This window comes from Topomyia yanbarensis, chromosome 2 (assembly GCF_030247195.1).
Source record: "Topomyia yanbarensis strain Yona2022 chromosome 2, ASM3024719v1, whole genome shotgun sequence".
In the NCBI taxonomy this organism is placed as follows: Eukaryota; Metazoa; Arthropoda; class Insecta; order Diptera; family Culicidae; genus Topomyia; species Topomyia yanbarensis.
In genome coordinates this window covers 407,415,917-407,433,334 of record NC_080671.1, presented here as the reverse complement: position 1 = coordinate 407,433,334, position 17,418 = coordinate 407,415,917, and the positions used below count along the sequence as shown (strand labels likewise).

The 17,418-nt window shown below is 43.1% G+C and overlaps 2 protein-coding genes across 2 annotated transcripts in view; both read left to right on the top strand.

The window, feature by feature from the left end:
- LOC131685036 (nucleolar protein dao-5-like) overlaps positions 1 to 13,030 on the top strand; it is a 57,772-nt gene extending 44,742 nt beyond the window's left edge. Inside the window, exons 5-8 of the mRNA XM_058968393.1 lie at positions 11,463 to 11,638; positions 11,700 to 11,851; positions 11,912 to 12,121; positions 12,182 to 13,030. Of these exons, the coding sequence (XP_058824376.1) occupies positions 11,463 to 11,638; positions 11,700 to 11,851; positions 11,912 to 12,121; positions 12,182 to 12,643 (1,000 nt within the window). The 3' untranslated portion in view covers positions 12,644 to 13,030. The remainder of the gene's footprint in view (positions 1 to 11,462; positions 11,639 to 11,699; positions 11,852 to 11,911; positions 12,122 to 12,181) is intronic.
- A 378-nt stretch (positions 13,031 to 13,408) lies between these two features.
- Positions 13,409 to 17,418, top strand: part of LOC131685035 (uncharacterized) — a 93,166-nt gene continuing 89,156 nt past the window's right edge. The window contains exon 1 of the mRNA XM_058968392.1: positions 13,409 to 13,952. Within this exon, the coding sequence (XP_058824375.1) occupies positions 13,923 to 13,952 (30 nt within the window). The 5' untranslated portion in view covers positions 13,409 to 13,922. The remainder of the gene's footprint in view (positions 13,953 to 17,418) is intronic.

Genomic DNA, 17,418 nt, shown 5'->3' with positions numbered 1-17,418 from the left:
ATTTATTAAAACCAACCATTTATCTCAAAAAATAACCCAATATCAGTAGGGGAGCCCGAGGCTAGTTGGCGGTTGGGGTAAGTTGGCGGAATCCCTTTTTCTCCGTTTCTATTAGACATATAGCACTGCCTCTCGTGATGTACCTCAAGTTATGTGAAACCCATTATCCAACGTGTTTTGGTTGCAAAACATTTTGTATTGTGGAAGTTGTGGGCGATATTGTGTTTTCGAGCATACCCAGTAAATTTCCTAAATTTTAAACACTGTGTTATTTAGGGTGATGGCGGTCCTGCTCGCGGGGCAAGTTTGCGGTACTATTTACGATGCAAAAATAGTCATCAAAAATTTTTATTTCTGGAATTCACTCCAAAGTAAGAAAATCTTTTTCTTGTGTATCTCGTCAATGCAGGAAACATTTACTTCGGCTAGTCACCTGAAGAATTTCGAAAATTTGCTATTGAATATGGAGTACGCGTCAAAGTCAATATTCCGGGATATTGAGACTGAAATATAATAGCAAATGTCGATTAATATACAATTTTCTTGAAAAGACATTCAGCACGTTCCAAAAGGACCCATGAAGTATTTGATTCTCCATTTGATTGCTTATTTTAAGGTGTATCTATACATACCGCCAACTTACCCCAGGGCCGGGGTTAGTTGGCGGTTTTTCCGCGTCACATATTTTTGTTTCTAAAAATGGAGGCAATGCATCAAACATTTTAATGAAATTCAGAGATGTTGCCAACAGTCTGCCCTTCCATGCGACGTGTTCTATTTTGCAAAATCTAGATACATCAAAGCGGTAAAAAATTAAAACTGAAAACACAGCCAACTAGCCCGGTCTCCCCTAAGTTCTAACTGAAAACTAAAATTGATAATATTGATAATTGTTGGTTGGTTTCGGGACTGCGGAATCTGATTCTCTGGGCCGAATGACAACGTTTAAGTTCCACGGCATGCTGTGCCACAAAAAGAATGAGAGATCATATTTGTAGTTACACGGACGACTGTGCACATTTCGCGAGCGGTTTGGGGTATTTAGGAAATCGGTTAGCGGACTGAAATATGTCTCCAGAAATTGTTGAATCGTGGATACAAGTGGATCTTTATACTCTATTCTAATGATTAAAGTTCATAAATTGATTTTATTGTATGAGGCGCAGACGGTGGGAATATTAAAAACACTTTACAAGCCCAGACAAAATAATAATTAATGATTTAATAATTAGGAAAGGAGCCAGAATAGAGCATATTCGGAGGTAGAGATAGCGTAGTTGGTAACTCGATTGCCTTGTACGCAGCTCACCTGGGTTCAATTCCCAACCCCGCACATAGTGTTAGAGATTTTTCTAAAGAGATTTCTCTAACCCAACAAAGAGGCGAATGACCCTAAGGTTAAATCCTCTAAAATCAAAATAAAAAAGGATATTTTTAATAAATTTAATTCATATAAGCAAAAAAAATTGATTATGGCATCTTTTTTATGGATCCACTATAATTTTCTTATTAGAAAAGTTATTTCGCACTGCTAGATAGGTTAGATTTTCAAAATTAGTTACGCGTTATCAAAATTCTACGAAATAAAGTACTATGAACAACAATTCTTTGAACATTTTGCATGCTTCGATATAACGTACAATTCGATATAACGTACAATTTTTAAACCGAGATGTACGTTATATCGAAGTTTACCTGTAATGGCTTTCGAATTTCACTTTTGAAGACGAAAACCCTATTAGTCGAAACTTTACTTAAGCGGGGCCCATGTAATTTAAACATCGATGTCACAAATGACGTTTCAAGGCCGCAGAGATATTTGTTTTCGCCGTTAAAAGTTAAATTGAAAAGCCGAAACATGTATCCTCAAAATAAAAAAAATCAAGATCCATTCAGTAGATCTTTCGCAAATTATTCCCAAAAACACCTCAATTTCAGGCCTCGAGAGTAGAGGGAAATTTCGATGGCACATGATGCAACAAACATCGAAGAATGTTATAAAAAATATTTAATATGATAGTTCGATAGGAAAAACATCTATTTTGGCCAACTTTTTGCTCCAGCTATACCATAGTGTGCTGGAAAGAATGAATCAACCCCTATGTTTGAGAAAACCAGTCAGCCGAGGGCTATTTGGCATACATATTCAAAGAGTTGCTCATGTTTAAAAGAAGGAGTCAATTCCTATGTTCGAATAAACCGAGCATACGAGTTAATCACAGGTCATGTCCTTATTGATTCATCTGCTACATAAATTGCCATCCACGGGTCAATCGGAACATTGAGCGTTGAACGAACGTTCCTGCCCTTATTACACATTCTCCTTCCAGATAAATCAGAATCCAACTACAAAAAAAGCTCTAGAACTGATAAAAACCATAGCAGCCAACAACAATATTATAATTAATCCGTCGATTGTATTGACAGATTTTGAAACCGCTTAGATAAACACTATAGCAAGGATTGTTCCCAATTCTGTGCGATATGGTTGCTTTTTCCACCTAACGAAAAATTGGTGGAAACGGATTTAAAAATTGGGATTATCTGGAATTTATTTGAAAAGCGTGCAAATGCAGATCTCTTTCAGACAAACCCAGGCCTTGGACTTTTTGAAGCCTCAAGATGTGCCTGAAGGCTTGGGTATTGTCCGTGCTTCAGCTCCGGAACAAATGTCCCCGTACTTCGATTACATAAAAAATACGTTTTGGGAAAGCGAAGGGTTGAAAAACGCTGCGCACAGGCACAGGCCAGATTTTCCCCTGAATGATGGACCATGCGATACAATACCCTCAATGACATACCCAGAACCTCAAACGCAATAGAAGAGTATCACAACCAATTAAATGCACAATTAAAAGGTACCAGTGACCTTAAACTTTATGCGGTTGTGAAAGCATTCAAAGAGAAAGAGCAGTCCACGTCGGCGGAATATATGCGATATCTGCAAGAAGACACGATAAACCGGCGTCGCTGTAAAAACAGGCAGAAGAGATAAAAAATTAAAAGACGTTTTAATTGTCGACCAGGAAGATGGTACAACATTAAAATATACCATTTTATCAATAGCTCTTATATTATAAAACCAAACCTGAATATTAATACTAATAAATAAGTCATCTTCAGTTAAAATACCTCAATTTCTGGGAAATGGTTTTTTCTAGGGTATGAACTTCTGGGTATTTGTTCATTCTGGGTAACGGTTTTCTGGGCAAAAATACTTTCTGTGAAAAGGTTTTCTGGTAATTGGTACTTTCGACGGAATGGTTTTCTGGAGAATGGTTCTTTCTGGGGAAAAATCTTCGGTGTTTTAGTTTCTGGTTTTCGGGGGAAAGTCGTACAACCTCTGGCACCAACTTGCTGGCAGTTAGACGATATATCCAAACTAATACCAAATCGGCGCCAGTTAGACATTAAATCCAAACAGTTCACACAATATGTTTGAACGCCTAAAGCAACTGGCTGGTACCGAGTGATGTCTCGGTTAGTCAAGCACAGAAGCTCTGGATTGCTGACGAGTATAGGGAAACGAACTATTGTCTTTTGGAATTAGAGCCAAACGTCTGTGAGTATGCAACCTTTATTTTTCCGAAAGGTAAATGTTTAACTGGTGCCACTTTGGTGTTAGTTTGGATATATCGTCTAACTGGCAGCAAGTTGGTGCCAGTTACTGACGAGTGGAACACGAAATACTCTGGTGAACAATAGACCTCAAATATATGGTGAAAGATGATGAATCACTCGATTATTGATTCGAATCGTGCCAGAAAGTGGCTGAAAAAACTATCGACCTATATGAAAGCTACGGGATATTGTTGATTTGCCCTTTAATAAAGAATCAAACGGAGACGAAGCTGACCACATATTTTTACTCGCATACTAAGTAGGTATCTATTCTGCCCTATGCTGCCCATAATCGTAAGTTAGTCCCATGTAGATAGGGAATCCCATAGAATATGGGACTGACTTACGATTATAGGCAGCATACTACTTATGAAATATGGGTCTTACTTGAAGTTTGACGCTACCAACAGTCATTTGGAACGAACCACATCGATTAATTGAAAGTAGCTAAAGATTTCGGTCTTTGGCAATGCTACAACTATAAATATTAAAGGGCCAAATAGAACGTCCCGTTACTAATAGAGTGTCTAGCTGCATTTTCTTTGTTTGTTTTATTACAGCTTGAATCGCTTGGGTCATCCGCTGTGTGCCCCATCGTGAGTAGAGTTTTGCAGCTGTCGCATATGGTAGCATCAACTTTGGCCATCGTATGGACGTGGGAAGTCCATGTATGACCCGCACGGAGGCGCGAGAGAACCGTTTGTTCGCTACAGTTTTCGCAGTCGTTCCAGATGGCCAGCGAGATCTTAATTTTCTAGGTGTCCTTGGTTGGTGAGGTTTGCGATAATTTGGTGTTGAAGGTGTCTAGCTGTCAGGTGTTGGTGTCTCGGCTGAGATAGTTAGGCACTTTCTCCCTTGATGTCCACCCAACCGCTGCCAGGCGGTTGGCGTTCGTATTGTCGCTGATCCACTACACCCGGGAACCTAACAAATGGTGATGAACGGATCGCGGAAATTTTTTATGGTCGGCACGTAAGGGTGTCTTGACTGGCTGGACTCGATGACCTTGAGAACGGACAACGTGTCTGAGAAGATAGTTGGTGTGCCCGTTGGATCTTTGTACATGGCGACTGCGATAGCGGCTGCCTCCGCCGAGAATACTGAGCAGAGGGGGGATAGACGGAGGGAGATACCTGCTATGTCGCTGATCCCGATTCCTACTCCCTCATCCACCTTCGAGCCGGCGGTGAATATTTTTGTGTAGTTAGGGTGTGTTCACCAGCTGGTGAAATATTGCGAGAGCACTGCTTGGGGGCCCTCGACCTTCACAAACTTGACAAGGCTAAAGTCCATGTTAGGGCCGGAGTCGTTCCATGTACGAGCAGTTAGGCGGTGGAGACGTGCAATCGTGGGGAAAGGTCGATCGCCAAACGTCGAGAAAAATGATTCGGCCGCGGAGAGTAAAGGGCATTCGGATCCGGAAGTTCTTTCCAGGTATCCAAGTGCCTTTCAAGGATAACTGCGGCTACCGCCCCGTGGCAGGGGAGAATTCCACCTTCCACACATACCGCTTCTGCTGGAATGCTTGGTAGAAGTCCTTCCGCCAGACGTATGGTTTCGTGGTAGGGTGGGGCTAGAATATTGACCAATTCAGTTCGGTTTGAGCTTGACAGAAAATGCGACTGTGTATCAGTGCCTGGCTCACACTAAGAGTCGTCCTTCGATTGCATCATCCAACGGCGGCTTGAATGGTCCTTCCTGTCATTACTATCGATTTGCCTATTGCTGTTATCACGATATCATCTGCATACACTCCTATGTAGACCCCTTTCGGCAGTACTGAGAAGAGAGTCCATTCTGACGAGGAAGAGTGTCACAGCGAGGACACACCCTTGAGCGACTCCGTTAGCCGCTCGGAATACGTCGGATGTCTCAACCCCCTGATACCCATCAGTGCCATTCCAAATGACGATATCTCCGTGGAGGTTCTCAGAAGCAGCTTTCTCTATGATTTCTTCAAAGATGGCCCAGTGTGTCCCTGTTCCGAGTCCTCTACGAGAAGCAAACAGCCGTCGGTACCCTCTTGAAGCAGGGTGACTAATTTTCTGTTTACCGTCCTCTCCATTGTTTTGGTTGTGCACAAGAGAAGGCTGATTGGCCGGGAATCGCTAGGTGTACGATTGTTGTCGTTTGTTTTCCGGATAAGTACAATTTTGGCTGCTTGCCACTCTTTGGGGAAGGGCCCACCTTCCCAAACCGCGTTAAAGCTCTCGAGAATCCCTCGGGTCGTAGATTGTTAGCATTAGCATAGGATAGCCAACGCGATCCGGTCGTGCTGAACTACCACGTGCGACTCTGAAGGCATCCGCGAGTTCGCGAACGCTACTTCTGACTGGAGTCGTGGGAAAAGATGTTTGGTGATGCCTCCATTGCGGCTCTGCGCTTTGCGAAGTCCGAGATGGACTCAAAATGTGATCCAATCAAATTAGCGATTTATAGTGGGTCAGCGATGGTCACTCCGTTAGTGATGATGGTGTACCCGTACTGTCTTCTTTTGCCATTGAGCGTGTTTATCCGTTTCCACAGTTCGGGCGTTGAAGAGTTCGGCCCGATCCCATCGAGGAATTTGGTCCAGCTGGCCTCTTTAGCTTCCTGGATGGTCCTTCTCGCTTGGTTCCGTTGTTTTTTTGAAGTTGTCAGCGCGTTCGTCTCGCAGGGGGTGATTGGGAAGGGTTCTTTTGAGAAGGCGAAAAGCTCTATGGCGTGCCCTGGTAGCCGACGTTACGGCTTGGTTCAACCAGTACACCGCACGGTGGGGTGATGCGCAACACGTTTTAGGGGATGCTAAGTGCGGCGGCTTCGACGATGAGGTTTGAGAGTTCTACGGGAGTGTAGGATCGTTCCTTGCCGAAGGCAAAGCTAAAGTTCGTCAAAGCTGCTCAGTCGTAAAGCCAGCGGCGGCGACGGGTGGTGTTCGGCTGGTCCCGGTTGAGGTATATTACTATTAGGAAATGGTCGCGTCCAGCAGCGTCCCTGGCTATGATCCAGCTGCAGTTTTCAACGATGGGCCTTGAGACAATCGTAAGGTCGATGACCGAGTAGGATCGACCACGAAGGAATGTGTTGTTTCCGTAGTTTAAAACAACAGCGTCCTCCTCTTCGACAGCGCTCAGGATTTCATTACCCTGGTGACAGCGTTTGAGCAACCCTCAGTCGATGTGGTGGGTCATGTCCTCCATTATTATGAAAGAGGTGTATCTGGTGAGCCGACTGGGTGGCTAGGGTGCTCGCTGTCTGACGATACTCCAGAGTGTACATTGGAGGGGGGGGGGGGGGGTCCTGTGGTAGGTTGCCTGAAAGCGGTAGACGAGTATATGGTCGTGGTTCGGAGGTAATATAGTTCGACTTACCCGGGAGCGCACCGCCGAAGGCTCGTGAATTGTCGCCGGTACTGCCCCGGACAGGGCCGATGCAGGTGAGGTGGCTTTCTCTCTAGTTTTGTGTTTGTCTTATGGTCCAGCTACTGCTGTTTCTTTTGTTGGTAATGAATCTTCCTTTGTATCCATTGGTTAAGTTGGTTGCTTTGTTTTGTTTCTGATCTAGCTGTTGTTGATGTTTTCTGATCTAGCTGTTGTTGATGTTTCGGGCTGTGTTTGTGTTTATTGCTATCGCTCTTTCCTGCGTTTCCTCAGTTGTTGTGCTTTGGGGTCCCAAGGATTTTTTTTCTATCGGGCTGCGAGATTTGTCTACCTCCGCTCGGCGCTTTTCCTGTTTCTGCTCACTCTGTGATCTTCGGAAACTGTTAGTTTGGGTTGTTGGTATTCTGTCAATGGACATCGCTCTCGAATCTCAGTTCGTTGCTGATGAACCCATATGTTTACGGGATTCGGCCTCATTCGTAGCCGTGATTTGCTTTTTCAAGTCTTGGAAGGCTCTGCTCAGTGCGGTCATTTCGTTCATTAGGTCATTGTTTTCTATCTTGGCCATGAGTAACTCTTCTTTTAGCTTTTCATTCTCTGCGTCTTTAGTTTCTGCCAACGGGCGGATCGCCGCAAGCTATGTAAGCTTTGCGACTTCCTGCCTAAGCGCGGTTATGGTAGGATTTCTTTCATCAGCCCTTTTGAGAGTTTCGGCGAATGTCGTGCTACTGGTGTTTTAGTTGGCCAGAGGTCTGGCTTCTGGGAAGGTTATGTTCCTGTCGGTTTTCAGTTTTATGATTTGTACGGGATACAGTCGATCCCTGGCCGAGTGTTTGTCGCCGCAATTCAAGCAACGACTCTGCTCGATACATGATTTTCCTTGCTGGTTCGGTGTTGCTCACCACATTTAAGGCACACCTCTCTTTGTGCGCACACCTTCGTCTCATGGCCGAACTTCCCGCAGCGGAAGCGTGGCATTGGGCTTGGATAGTAACGTCTTACTTTTACGCGAACCTCGCTGAGAAATATTTCTTCCGGAGAACAGGAACCGGAAAAAGAGAGTACCAAGAGCAGAGTGTTGGATGGACAATCGTTAACCATCTTCGTGATCCTTCTAGGCCTTTGCTCTTTTAGTGCTTCCAGGATTTTGGTACACTTCAAGATCGCAGTATCAGTGACGTAGATTAGCCCTTGGACTTTATTAAGGGATGTGGGATAATTTCTACTTTCTGTCCGTCGGTTAGCTGTTGTAGGCTCTCTTGCAGGTGGTAGCGCCAAACCCTACGTTCGACGGCAGCTTCCCCAGCGGGCCGAAATTCAAAGCCATCTTTTTGTATGTGATGGCACACTTTTGTGATACCGAAGCTATGAAACTGTATCATCTCGACAAGGCCCTCGTCGGAGAAACAGCCGAAGTACTAGAAGCCAAGGCCCTTAGCGAGGGTAGTTACCAACAAGCATGGGTCATTCTTTCCGAGCGATTCGAATATGTACGTGTGATGGTGGCATCTCACCTCCAAGGTTTGCTGTCGCTCAAGATGACGCCCGAATCTCATAAAGAGTTGCGATCACTGATGAACGAGGTTACCTGTCATGTAGCGTCCAGTGCTCGACCTTCATCTCTTTGTCCACATCCCAGAAGAACGAGATAGAGGATGCAAATCGCTGGGTTTTGCTACAACCGCCTGAAAAAAGTACACCTCATCAGAAGTTGTTCTTCCTCCAAGTCGTGCCGCAAGTATTAGGCTCCCCATGTTGCATGTAGATGTGGCGCCACTTGCAGAGCATGATGTCCAACTCAAAGCATCTCAAGCCGTATCCACCGTCCGTCGAAAACCTGAAAGCATCTCCTTCGATAGACCACCAAGTGTCTGCATCCTGCTCCAGCTACTACGCTAGTCAAATTCCGATCCAGAGTGTCTACATTCTGCAATTTCGAGCGTCTTGTCGCAGCCAAGGTGATTGGAAAAATCTCAACCACCAATATGTCAGTGGATAGCACGTTTCGGAAGGAATAATCCGTACCAATCCAGCGTTCCACACTCCCGACAATTTTGATATGCTGATCGGTGGAAAGTAGTTCTTCGTCATCCTGAAGCCAAGACTTCTAAGCTTGTCCGAAAAGTTGTAACAGCTGCGAGAAACCCACCTAGGGAGGATCGTGGCTAGTGTCCTTAAAGTGTCGTACGTCTCCGACGGTCCAGTTCAAAACTGCAACCTGGTCTCCTTCGAAGAGGCCGAAACCATGATGCAGCGGTTATGGTCGAGCAATTGCCGGATAACTCCAAGCTATCCAGAGAAGAAGTAGCCTAGAAATTTGGCTTCCTGTCCACATACAAACGAGATCCGACAGAGAGGTTTGTGGTACTACAACGATTCAAAGAAACCGTTGTCAAGTTGGACGATTGTCGAGATATGGCACTGACGCGATTTGTGATGTTATAGAAGATATTGCTACGTTGAGATCCAGAAGCAGTACATTGAGTTCATTCGCGACCACGAGACTCTCAGGCATTGCCATGATGTGACCGAATAAGATGACCCGCCGGACCTGAATTTTTCTACCTGCCTTATCACGCTATTTTGCGCCCCTCCAGCTCAATCACAAAATGTCAGGTAATATTCGATGACAGCGCGAAGTCGTTTTCCTCCAATATTGTATTGAATGACGTACTTCTCGTCGGTCCGGTAGTGCAAAGTAAGCTGTACTCCATCGTGCTTCAATTTCGTACCAACACCAACAAAGTAGCTTTCACAGAAGACATCTTCACAATGCGTCGTCAGATTCCGATGGCACCTGAACATCGACACTATCAGCGAATCTTCTGGCGTGAACGAACTTCGCAATCGCTACGTACACTGGACACCGTTACTTATGGTACAGCATCGGACCCATACCAAATAACGCGGTTCCTGGCACAATTGGCTGCGGAAGAGATTACCCGATGCAACTAAAATAATAACCAACGAGGTCTACATGGACGATGCGCTGTGTGGTGCCGATTCGAAGCACAGCGGCAACTGAAACAGCTACTGACACCCGGTGGCTTTCTCATCCACAAATGGTGTTCCAATTCGGTAGAGTTCCTCCAACACGTGCCAAACGAATAAAGTAAGCTCCAAGTGCAGATGCGGAGCGTAAAAGGTCATCAAGGTTTTAGGTCTGGGATCCAATGGCAAATGCCCTACTTCTCGCTAATCAGACCACGCCAGCGACAAGAAACGTTGTGACCAAGCTGTCGATCTACGCCGAAGTCGCCAAATTCTACGAGCCTCTCGGCCTTTACTCATCAGCCTTCGTCCTCACCAAACTACAAACGCATCGTCTGTGGAGCCTCAAGGCAGATTGGGATGGACCGGTCGACGAAGATTTTGCACAACAGTGACATCTATAGCTCATTGTCGCACCTCAACCAAACCCCAGTTCCTAGATGTGTACCAAACAACAACGTCTATGGCCTATGGGTTACACGGGTTCCCTGACACCTCGGTCGTGGCGTGCAGAGCATGTTTGCCGACGGAATGGCAAAGATGGCTCTTCTGAGCAGTAAGTTTAAGTTGACTCCCTTGCACGACTAGTCAATCCCATGGAAAGAGTTGTCTAGTTCCCCCTGCTATCCCATTTAGTGAAGAAGGTAACCGTCGAGCTGAGGATGAAGTTTGAAGAAGTCGTCCTGTGGTGTGAGGGTGCGATTGTTCTATCCTGGATCGAAGAACCGCTCAATGAGCTTGAGCCCTATCCTCACAGTCACGTCACATAGAGACAAGAAGGAATTTTTCCGATTTGTTCGTCCGAAATCGCATTGCTTTAATCCAAAATGAAACCGATGGTTTCCGATGAGTGTGTATCAGTAACTTAAACAATCCCACCGATGTCGTTTCCATGGCTAGCTACCCGAGATAGTGAGCAGACACAACCTCGGATGATACGGTCCTGAATTCCTCGTTTGCGCAATCTATCAGATTGTACTTTTGCAGCCGTTGTAGATTTGCCAGAAATTAAAGCGGTCCTAAAAACCCGAGCAATCAGCTTGTCGTATCGCACTGCTCCTATCCATCTAACTGCACAAGCGAGTCGGATGTTCCTCCGGTTATTTTGATAGTTGATTTTAACCCATGCAGTCTCGTACGAATCAGCTAAGCCAGTTTTGTCGGAAAGCCACGTTCAAGCATTATCTACCACAGTTTGTTTCGTCCTACTGATGCGTACGCAGCATTGAAATCCACAATCAAATGACAAATCCGCATTTGGTCCGTTGTTGTTCATCCTTCTCGAAACCCTCTTCGGTATTCGCCGACAAAGAGTTCCACTACGTAGCTATTACTCTCCAGTTTTTAGGTCTTCTTGAAGAATTGAAGAAGGAATAATACATTTTCAATATTATCACTTAGTTCAAAATCAACAGAGAAAAGACTTGTATTGTGTCTTATTTAAAACACTCTTGAACCGTTCGAATTGCAACCTTCGGAACCACATTTCAGCAAAGCTCAACAACCAGCTGCTCTTCAGACGAGTACCATTTCCGAAAGCAGCGACGTGTCGGACACTCTCGAAGAGGTAAACATGCCTGCACCGCCTAGTCCCGAATCTGGCCTCGAAGCTGTGGATGGAGTTCAGCCTGAACTGCAGCGAACGGAGAAGGAATCGGAAATTAGAAGTACGGCTTTGATGCGGTCATCTTTTCACCATTGTGGTGATGCATTCTTTTCTTTTTTCAGAAATGTATCTCGTGGCGGAATATCTTGGCAATGGTCACGATCACGGTTTGGATGAGTTGTTGGGACCAATCCCAGGCAGCAAGACGTTGTTTAAAAATAAGCATTTCATCCTAGCATGCACCATTCCACCCAAAGGAACTTGCAATATATTAGTAATTATAATTATTTCTCTTTAGATAAAACGATTGTTTAAATGCAACTTTTTAATTCAGGACAGAGATACAATGAAGAACAAATACCACCGGTTCAGTATGGCCCCCTTTGTAAAGGAACACCTGCGACAGCAGATCGAAACCGGTGGCGGCAAAGTATACATGCATTTCGAGGACATTCCAAAGACTAGGTACAAACAGTGCAAGCTGATTGCTCCTCATCCGTCTGCTACTGCCAAATACGTACAGTGCCTGGCAGTTGACATTCCAGTAAGTATTACAAAATTTGAAATCAAATTCACAGATCAAAACTTTTCTCAAATTATACAGGCCGTATCGCACGAATGGATCATCGAGTGTTGTCGGAAGCTAACACTGCTTGATTTCAAACCATATGCACTGCCAGCCGGTTGGTCCCTGATCGAAGAACGGTACATCAAATGGAGCTGTGGTCGAAACATGGACCAACGGTCCACTGCCAATCCTTTCTTCGGTTGTTGCATTCAGATTGCAAGCCTCAACCAAGACTTTACCGAGTTCTGGAGTAGGGTGTGCAAATTGGCCGGTGCCACTGTCAGACTTATCAAATCCGAAACGGATCTAACGCCTAACTTGACTGGATACATGCTGACGGATCAGGAATTCCCTGAAAATATAAAACTAAGAGCGACCCGATATGGGCTACTAATCGTTTCCACGGTGTGGGTTGTGCAAAGTCTGATCGTAGGCAAAATACGCCAGCCTGATAGTCATGAGAAACTTACACAGATTTACCAAGATGACGATTACTAGGGTGTATGGTTCGAAACTAGTCGCGTATGGCATATTAAGTATTTTATCGTTGTTTCGTTCAGTTGTTACCTGTGTTCAAAATGCTATGAGCTTACGAGCATATATTGTTTTAATTTGTGCTTATCGGAATCTTTTTTCAAATATTGACATAGTTAAAGAAACTTAACCATGACTCAAGAAACCAGTAATGTTTTTCGTCTCGAGTTTATATGTATGGTATATGGGCCAAATGCAGCACTTAAACTAGCTTTTACCAATAAAATTAAAATAATCTACCAGTGAAAAATGAATAATAACTTTAGTGTAATCGTAAACACACGTTGAACGTACATCTGTTGTAATGACTTTTTTGTTGGAATACCGTCAACGACGAATAAATCAATTGAAATGCCTTATTTGTTACTTTTATTTGAATGTACTTGTTCACACATCTTTCATATTTTAGTGGCAGTTGTGAATCGAAAAAGATATTGAATATTCGCCTTTAGTTTCTATTTTCATCCTTAGGCGAATAATGCATACCACTACAACTTCCTTGACCTAAATTAAACACATGAAACAGGTTACCGTACTGTCGTGACTGGAGATTTTGTTTAATAAATTACAAGTTACTACACCTTGCAAATACAATATTCCATTTTTAACTGCAATCGGAATATAAAATAATCGATACGTTACGGCACATCGCCTCACCCCTCGGCATAACGCTCGACCGCATCGCGCACAACCCTGCAAAAGTTACACGTTGGAAGAAGAAAATCTTTCGCCCAGCTGTCAACGAACGGATTCCGTGACTGCGCTCGTCGGTGTCTGGTTTATTTTGATTGATTCGGCTGCCAAAATACAGCGAAAGTGTTCGATTTTGGTTCCCGGTAGTAGGTAAACCGTGTCCCGTGTTTGCTCGGCTGAAATTCGCGTACGGTCTGTGGAATAATAGTGTGAAATCTTCGCCAGAATAAGTTGTATTATCGTCAGATTTCTGCTGGTCGATCCGAGCTGCTACACCTTTTGTGGTGGAAAATAGTGACGCATTGCACCAATACAGTGGCAGGTTGCATCATTCATAAAAAAGAAAAGTGCATAAACACTGCGAGGGTGTGCAGTTCGTATTTATGAGCACAGTAATTTGATTTATCGTGTGCATCAAAGTGCTGGTTTAGTTTGCCTGTTACGAGTCTAAAGATTTGTGATTAGCTTTGGAATAAGTTTGAATTGTGTCGAATCTGAGGAAAATATTACTGGAAATCATTTCAATTACTAATGAGAATTAGGAAGCACAATGGATATGGAAGAAACTGTTAATTTTATGGTGAGTGGCTCAATATGGTTTACATGTAGTTTTCAAGTCATCTATTAGAATATTAAAATTTGAATTATTTTAATTGTAGATTAAAATTTTTGGTTTCAAGAGTAAACAAATTGATCTAGAACGTAAATCAAAAAGCATTCTAATCACCACTGACGTGTCCCGAAGTTTTTTATTCTGTTTGCTTTCATATGGAATTTCCTCATGCTGTCTGTTATTGCGGTAGATAAATATAGGGGAACTGGTGACAAAAAGAACAATTTATAATTTTTCAATTAAAGATTAACATTTCTATATGCACAACTCGGTGTGTTGCCGATCTGCATCTGAGTCGTACCACGAAATCGTCAGGATGTCTAAAGCCACAAAGCGGATAATTTGACACTAAACGACCTCGGTAAATCGGGGCTTTAATTGTGCCATGGATATTCCTTTTACCATAAAATTGCAAGTTCCTATTTTATTCCCCTGTCGCTATTGTCAGCCCTCTCTCCCATCTCCTAAACACGGCTGCTACTTCGAGGTAGGAAATCATCCCCTTTTTAGTTGTTTTTCCAAAGCATAAAAGCTCTCCGTTACAGAAAAAAAATATGTTTTCCTAGTTTAAATACTCAATTCAAAAGTATTTCTTGCTGAGAAAATTTAAAACCGTGAAATTTGTACCGTTAAAATAACGCAACCGTGCTTTACCAAATAATTCGATTGACATTCAACAGTTTTCACGATGCCACCAGCGTTGCGGTTTGGTAAGACTAAACTGGTGTAGCGTTTCGAATAAGAACCTACAGACAGCCTCGGTTGATTGTTAGGATAGGAAATTTTACTGTAAAATGGCATTTAATTTTTCTATCGCTTTAGATAGCATGAAATAGGGGAAACTGAGGAGATTTTAAACAGGGAAGAGTTCAAACAACGCCCATTGCTAGCTCCGGCCAAAGTACTTTTGTTGTATATCTTTCCTATATGTTTAACAAAAGCATTTTTGCAAAATTCCTAACGGTGTGGTTTTGCTAGAAATGGGCTTTGTTTGAACTCTCCCCTGTTTCAACTCTCCTTGGTTTCCCCTACGAGCTAGTAGAGCTCCTGGTGACTCAAGTACTAATTCTGAAGGGATTGTCAAGTTCGACGACAGTTATTTCGATTCCACGATGCGATCGACCGACGTCGAAGCGCTAGAAATTATTAATACTTGTTGCATAAGTAATTCCAGGTAGTACAATTGATGGTACGGGCTGGAGTTGAACCTATGGCCTTCGACTGGCGTGGTCCATTCTCGTCGCTACGGATGTCTTGATGACTGGTTGATGGATGTGCATTCTTACTTACAAGTGAATTGATCGATTCGCTAGGGTATATGTGGCTCCTACTAGTTGTCGACTTTTTTGAATTTGGGTGTGATTAGCTAGAAATTATAGACACCCCACTTTGACAGTCTATCCTCAAACTTCGCACAAAACAGAAACAAAAAACGCTACGCTATAGGCACTAGTGAACCCAGTTCTATATCCAGCGCACAAACAGTATTGTATCGTGAAATGGGTCTGCCAAAGGAAACAAGTGACCGTGCTACGGGATAACATAACTTCGATTTACCTTAATAAAACTTGTGTTAGTAATTTTTATTTTCACTTATGGTAAGAAATTAAAAGATCCATGGCTCAGTTGTGCTAACGCATTGTCAAATAAGCCTTCATCAGAAAAAAAAACACACTTTCGCTCTTGGAATTGTCGAATCACTTACTCAGATCAGTGTAGTTCGTTCGAGTCGAATGCCGTTTAAATAGGCATTACGCTAGCACAGATCGGGTCGCTTGCGGGATATGTAGTTCCGGAGACTAGAGGTGAACATCTCTCGCGCATCTAATGAAGGAAAATTATTTTTAAACAACATAAAATTGCTGCCGTGACAACTGCCAATGTCAACCAGATCATATCTAATTCTGTTAAAAGATCAAGGAGAAATACTGTTAGCATTTTTATCAATCGATTGATCCGCTTCAGAGCTAAGAGACAAAGCAGTAGAATAGGGCTAAAAAAGCGGCTTCAATTCGAATTTTGTTTACTACAGATAATGATGACTCAAACGCACTGGAAACGTTTCATACTAAGCAAACTGGAGAATTCGACATCACGCTCTTTGAAACAAATACATTGTCACCGTTCGCTAACAAAAAAGTTGTTTTGATGCTCTAGTAAAAATCAGCAATCGAAAATTTAAAAAAAAAACTAAGTACTTTTAAACTTAGTACATTGAAAGAATACTTTCCCGAGAATACCATCAATCTACCATAAAGTACTAATGAACAAAGCCACCGAGTTTATAATTTCTTTGATATATCCATACGAAAGCCTAGATATTTAATATCAATATTCATAACGTCCTTATACTTCTATAAGGTAACCACGAGGAGCGAAATTAGTAAGTCCCCAAATAGAATGCGCGGTAGAATGCGGTAAAACACTCCCGATTGACTTTGCATCTTTGCTGGGAAAGATGAAACACACACGCAACGATAAGCAGTAAGAATCCTTTGTTAACGAATACCAAAGTGGGTTTCGAGAAGGACGATCAACGACAGACGAAAAGTTTATTTTGTTGCAGTTCTATATAAATTACGGGAATACCGAGGCGACGTACGATTCAGTTAAACAAAACGAACTGTAACAAATAATGCTTGAATATGGTTTCCGATAAAAACAGATTAAGCTTATTCGTAGGACGCTGAGGATGGGTCAAAATCAATCATCAAAATAGCCGACTCACTTGTAATGTTATACGGATTCAAGCAGGACAATGCACTCTCTAATCTATAGTTCATCATAGCGCTCAAATGTGTGAATTGAAAATCTGATGTGCAAAGGAACGGAACCATCAGCAGAAGATCTCACATGCTTCTTGGCTTCGCAGACGACATCGACATTATTGGCGTTGATCGCAGAGGAATGGAAGAGACATTTTGCTTTTTAAAAGGGTGGCGGCTACAGTCGGTCTAGCTACATATAAACTGATAAAAGAATGCATGAACATAGAAGCTGGTAGAGTGCTCGGTGTACTTGAGGAAACACTGCTGCGTTCAATATTCGGCGGCACAGTAGAAAACGTAGTTGTACACACGCTAGCATACGTAGCATAAAACAATCACGCGATCAAATACACATAGAATCACTTGTGCCATTCGCGATTATACAAATCTGGTCATGCTTGCGAACATGCAATCAAGATGATCCGCACACACGCGGATAGAGGCGTAATCTCGCACACATAAAAACGGTCCGGTGCACAGAGGAGTAACTGGGGTCGAATCCTGGACAAAATTATTTACTGCTACTATTGCTGTTATTATGCCTAAATATGAAATAAAAAAAGACAACTAGTTTTTGAAGCAATTTGGCATCTGTTCACCTACCAGTGCAGATGTCAATTTTCTATATCCTTTCGAATACTAGCAATCTCGTGGAGATCTTTGCG